At 45.2% G+C, this 6,000-nt stretch overlaps 1 protein-coding gene across 11 annotated transcripts in view; it reads right to left on the minus strand.

Moving 5' to 3' along the window:
- Positions 1–5,489, minus strand: part of LOC125518797 (uncharacterized) — a 51,055-nt gene extending 45,566 nt beyond the window's left edge. For 7 of the 11 annotated variants that reach the window (XM_087535976.1, XM_087535978.1, XM_087535974.1 and 4 more), the window contains exons 1-4: positions 5,117–5,489; positions 4,955–5,001; positions 4,762–4,864; positions 4,475–4,561 (exon numbers count right to left, since the gene is read on the minus strand). In XM_087535976.1, coding sequence (XP_087392102.1) covers positions 4,475–4,561; positions 4,762–4,864; positions 4,955–5,001; positions 5,117–5,344 — 465 coding nt within the window. In that variant the 5' untranslated portion in view covers positions 5,345–5,489. The remainder of the gene's footprint in view (positions 1–4,474; positions 4,562–4,761; positions 4,865–4,954; positions 5,002–5,116) is intronic. The other 4 variants (XM_087535977.1, XM_087535975.1, XM_087535972.1 and 1 more) reach the window with 2 other exon arrangements.
- Between the last annotated feature and the right edge of the window lie 511 nt (positions 5,490–6,000).

The following is a 6,000-nucleotide window of genomic DNA, read 5'->3' on the forward strand; positions in this document are numbered from 1 at the left end:
TTCATTTTCATTCATCCAAATGCGCTTTACTTTGAAGCCACATATAGAAGGTAGAAAGTCGCGCCACAACGCGCGGGGTATTATCTAGTACAAGTGAACGGGCTACGAACAACTTGGCTCAGAACAGGACGGCTTCGGCCTCCTCTGCTTCTGTCTTCCTCTTCCTCTAGTGCAGGGGGTCACCGGAAGTAATGGCTCCTGATGCGGACATGCCGGGATTGAATAAACCTAAACGACCCTGGAAGAGGAAGGTCTATCCAGCGTCGGCGGTCCGTAGGAGTGCGAGAGTGAAACTCAAGAAAAAAAATCATGATGATTTATGAAAGGGATCTTTTGGAATAGCAGAGGTCTGGCAGACTTGGCTAAGCAACGGTTCCTTGCAGAAACAACTTTAGAGGATAAACTAGAGTTTATCGCTCTTCTGGAGACGGGTAGAGATAACTTCACGCCACAATTCTTAGGCTCACTTACAGCGGGAGTGGCCTTTGATTGGCACTGCCTTCCGCCAAGAGGGAGATCCGGTGGGATCCTCTTGGGAGTGAAATGTGAAACCCTTGAGGTTATAAATGTAGTAAGAGGAAAATATACGGTGAAGTTCAGGGTTAGGTCCAAATTGGATGGGTTCCGTTGGGCCTTAGTGGCAGTATATGGGGCTGCTCAATCAGAGTTTAAGCCGGAGTTCTTAGCAGATCTGGTACGGATTTGTGGAGATGAAAGATTGCCAATTCTGGTAGGAGGTGATTTTAATATCATTAGGAGGAAGGACGAAAAGAACAATGATCATTTTGATGGACGGTGGTCTTTTATGTTCAATATGATCATTGAGAGTCTTAACCTTAGGGAGATTGAACTCTCAGGAAGACAATTTACCTGGGCAAATTCTCTTCCTACTCCTACGTACGAGAAGCTCGATAGGGTTCTGGCGAGTGTGGAATGGGAACAGAAGTACCCCTTAGCGTCGGTGCACGCGATGCAACGGGCGATCTCAGACCACACACCCCTGTTAGTTGATTCAGGGAGCGCCACGCATATTGGTAATAAAAATATTTTCTCGTTCGAATTAAGTTGGTTCGAAAAAGAGAATTTTATCGAGATGGTGGCAAGAGAGTGGGCTAAACCAGTGCATGGCACATCTAGCGTGGAACGCTGGCAGAACAAAATCAGACACCTAAGACAATTCCTGAGGGGTTGGGCTAAAAATGAGAGTGGGATCTATAAAAAAGAGAAGGAGAGGCTGCTCCAGTTAATTCAGACGCTAGATATACGGGCGGAAACGAATTTGCTGGACCCGACTGAGCAAGCTTGCAAGTCGGAAGCCGAGGCCAAATTACGTTCGTTACTTAGAGAAGAAGAGATGAAGTGGGCATTGCGTGCCAAAGTTCTTAAGGTGGTAAAAGGGGATGACAATACACAATTTTTTCATATGATTGGGAATGGCAAGCATAGGAGAAAAAAATCATTCAGCTAGAACAGGATGAGGAAACGGTTGTTGGACATGAGAATTTGAAGCTGTATATCTCCAACTATTACAAGCAGTTGTTTGGTCCTCCGAAAAATAACACCGTGACTCTGGATGAGAGTGTACGGGCTGATATCCCTCGGTTGCAGTCAGAGGAGAATGAGATCCTGTCTGCTCCTTTTACTGAGAAGGAGGTGTTTGAGGCGATAGATCAAATGAAACCAAACAAGGCACCGGGACCAGACGGGTTCCCGGCAGAATTTTAGAAGAAATGTTGGCATATTGTGAAAGATGATCTTATGCCTATGTTTCATGATCTTTTTAATGGCCATCTTCAACTGTTCCATTTGAATTTTGGCACGATCACTCTTCTACCTAAAAAGGAGGAGGCTATCCGCATAGAACAATTCAGACCCATATGCTTATTGAATGTCAGTTTCAAAACCTTTACAAAAGTGGCCACCAACCGGCTGACAAAGGTGGCACACTCGGTGGTGCAACCAAGTCAAACTGCCTTTATGCCTGGAAGACACATACTAGAAGGGGTAGTTGTCTTACATGAAACCTTACATGAAATCCACTCGAAGAAACTTGATGGAGTGATATTCAAAGTGGATTTTGAGAAGGCGTACGATAAGGTCAAGTGGCCTTTTTTACAGCAAGCTATGCGCATGAAAGGTTTCAATGAGTCCTGGACGAATCAGGTGGATTCTTTTGTCCAGAAAGGCAGTGTTGGAATAAAGGTTAATGATGATATTGGCCATTATTTTCGAACGCATGAGGGCCTGAGGCAGGGTGACCCAATGTCCCCAATACTGTTTAATATTGTGGCAGACATGTTGACAGTACTCATAGGCCGGGCCAAGGAAAAGGGGCTGATTGGTGGATTAGTCCCCCATCTAGTGGACGAGGGGGGGGGGGGTATCCATCTTACAATATGCGGATGACACTATATTATTTATGGAACATGACCTTGCTCAAGCTCGTAACATGAAACTCATCCTATGTCTTTTCGAGCAATTATCGGGGCTGAAGATCAATTTCCACAAAAGTGAGCTTTTCTGTTTTGGAAGGGCCAAAGAGGACCAAGAAGAATACAAGCAACTATTCGGTTGTGAACTGGGATCGCTACCCTTTAGTTATCTTGGCATTCCAATACATCATAGGAAATTGACTAATAAAGAATGGAAATGTATCGAGGATCGATTCGAGAAGAAACTTAGCTGCTGGAAGGGTAAGCTTATGTCATATGGAGGACGGCTAGTATTAATTAATTCGGTACTCACGAGCATGCCGATGTTCCTCTTGTCTTTTTTCGAAGTACCCAAAGGGGTACACAAGAGATTAGACTTCTATCGATCTCGATTCTTTTGGCAATCTGACGAGGTTAAGACAAAATATCGCCTGGCAAGATGGGATATTATTTGTCGACCGAAGGACCAGGGGGGTCTTGGGATTGAAAACCTCGAGGTGAAAAATAAATGCTTGTTGAGTAAGTGGTTATACCGACTATCGCTGCATTCCGAAGGAATGTGGGCCCAGATTCTACGCAACAAGTATTTACACTCCAAAACTCTAGCCCAGGTTACTGTCAGACCTAATGATTCACCCTTTTGGAAGGGACTCATGCGAGTGAAGGATACTTTCTTCCATAGGGTGCAGTTTAGTGTTGGGGACGGCTCAACAATAAGGTTTTGGGAGGATACGTGGTTAGGTGATAGGCCGCTAGCTCTCCAGTATCTGTCTCTGTATCATATTGCTCAACGTAAGGAAGAGTACGTGGCAACGGTGATGTAGACAGTACCCTTGAATATCCAGTTCAGGAGATCTCTAGTTGGGGAACGCTGGAACTCTTGGCTGCACTTAGTGAGGAGGCTAATGGAGGTACACCTCTCCGATGAGGAGGATTCTTTTAGATGGAAGCTCACGAATAATGGTTTGTTCACAGTCAAGTCTATGTACTTAGATCTCATCAACTCTGGCCCAATCCCGCGATCGCTCCATATTTGGCGAGTTAAAGTACCCTTACGAATTAAGATATTTATGTAGTTTGTCCACAAACAAGTGATCCTAACCAAGGATAACTTACTCAGGCGGAGATGGGTAGGTAGCTCGAGGTGTTGCTATTGTGATCAGGATGAAACAATACAACACCTTTTTCTTGATTGCCCGCTTGCGAAGTTACTTTGGAGATCGGTGCATGTAGCCTTTAATATTTCACCTCCTAATAGCATAGAGATGTCGTTTGGGACGTGGCTTGATGGAGTGAATGTACATCTCGCGCGTAATATTCGGATTGGAATATGTGCACTTATTTGGGCTATATGAAACTGTAGGAATGATATAATTTTTAACAGAAAACCTATGACTAATTTCTTGCAGGTTATATTCCGGGCTACGTCATGGATCCGTACTTGCTCATTACTCACTCCTACGGACTCCAGGGAGCAGCTGGCTACTGGGTGCAACCGATGGGAGATGGCAGCTCGGGTTTTTTTCAACCGGTTTGGATGGCGATCACTGCATAGGATTGGTCCTTAGTGGATCCTCGTTAAGCCGGATGCGGCTTTGAGACTTGTATTTTTATTTTTACTGCGCTTTGTGAGCAGTACTTTGCACTCCAGACTTTGTTCTATCGGATTTTTAATAAAGTGGCTGCATGCATCTTTCCGATGCAGAGGCCGGGGGATAACCTCCTTTTCCAAAAAAAAAAATCTTCTTCCCTGTATTGGTAGAGATTGAGGAATCCATGGCTGTAATCTCCATTGGTGAGGAATAGAGAGTGTGTTGCTAACATTTTCACTTACTATTTTTCAACATTTAACGCATTGCACTCCTATTTAGAACTCCACTATCAGCGAACTTACCAACTACACGGCCTGGTTTTCATCCAAACAAGAAAACACGACAGACAGTTTGATCACATATTCACATCATTGATAAATGGTGACATTTGATCGAGTGCAGCGGTGGAAGGAGAGATTGTGTGTCCAAGAGCTCATAAATAATTATTACCTGCTTGAGGATAGGGGTAGCACACTTCTCTCTTAGAGCGAAAGCATCAGAGTAGGTTATGCAGGGCACTGGTTTCAGTTCAGCATACTGCATATATAATTCAAGAATCAACACATACCTCGACAAATAAATCAATAAACAGTCTAACCTAAACTCCCAAGGACCTTAAGCATGGCCAATCATCTCAAAAGATATTTTCAACTATAAATCCACAAGACGCATAACTTTTGGTACTAAAAGACAAATAACTGACAGAAGCACTAATATTAATCGAAGAGAGTTCTTGCCTTTAAGGCCATGCCTATGATTGTGAGAGGAAATCCGTAGGTTAGCATCAGAGCAGACCACTCCGAACCAGGGAGAAGATTGAAATACGCCCCAAATCCATACCTGGGATGCAAAAAACGCATGAGCCACCGATAGAAAAGCATTCTGGATCTCTCTGATTTGCACAATAGGATCTGCAACATTTGAACTTACGACAAGAGGGAGCCACCTATCCCTAGTCCAATCACGCCAAAAGACACCTGCAGATGGAGGGGTATTCAGCACCAAACGCACGCCAAATTCTAAGAAAAACAGCGCTACCACTTGCTTGTTGCTCCTGGCTCTCAAGAACCAAGAAACGACCAAGCCACTCACCTTGGCGAGGGTGAACTCATCGTCGGGGATGACGGCCTTGTCGTCGGCTGCTCCGGACGATGACGCGGGTGCGGCAGGAGGCGAAGAATCCGCAGCTCGGACCAGCGCACCGGTGCGACTCGGGCGGCATGGCATAAGGAATTCATTTCTCGCCAGGCGGCGGGAGGGGGATGGCGCCGGGAGGGCAGCAAGAGCCCGGAGTGAGTTTGCGGTGCACTGCACAGACATGTCTCTCGCCGCACGTCGCGGCACAGCCACTAGCGTGTAAATCAACCTTGAGGATTTATCCTTGGAAGTGAGTGTTTGTTCCCCGGGAATTTCAGTGGAACGGAAAGATGAGAACGAGATGGTGGCTGGGGTTTCGACTCGTGGTCAGGCCCAGCCTATCGCGGAAGATAAAGGGTCAGTTTGGATGGTGTCCTGATGATTGTGCATGAAAAAGTTTTTTTTAACATCAGAGTACAGACACAAGCGCTCATATACACGTGCATACATTCACCCCTATGAACACACACGCACACCCTACCTCTATGAGCACCTCTGAAAGACTGAGTCGACATATCATCTTGAAATTTACGAAGTCATCGTAGGCACCTCGTCGTCGACGGGAACGTCTCCTCCCACTAAATGCGCATCGTCGGAAATCCTAAAATAAATCCAGAAATAAATGCGGACACCAAGATTCGTGAAAAAATTGATGCCTCAAGTCTGTGTGATACTCCCTCCGTTTCAAAATAGATGACTCAACATTGTACTAACTTTAAACTTAGTACAACATTGAGTCGTCTATTTTGAAACGAAGGAATACTTGAGTGTCTTCATGCCTGGTCAGGCTAGCCTGGACTAGAGCTGTTTTGATCATAGCCTGACCTAGCATATTGTTA

This window comes from Triticum urartu, chromosome 7A (genome assembly GCF_056163025.1).
Source record: "Triticum urartu cultivar PI428250 chromosome 7A, HENAU_Tu73, whole genome shotgun sequence".
Lineage (NCBI taxonomy): Eukaryota > Viridiplantae > Streptophyta > Magnoliopsida > Poales > Poaceae > Triticum > Triticum urartu.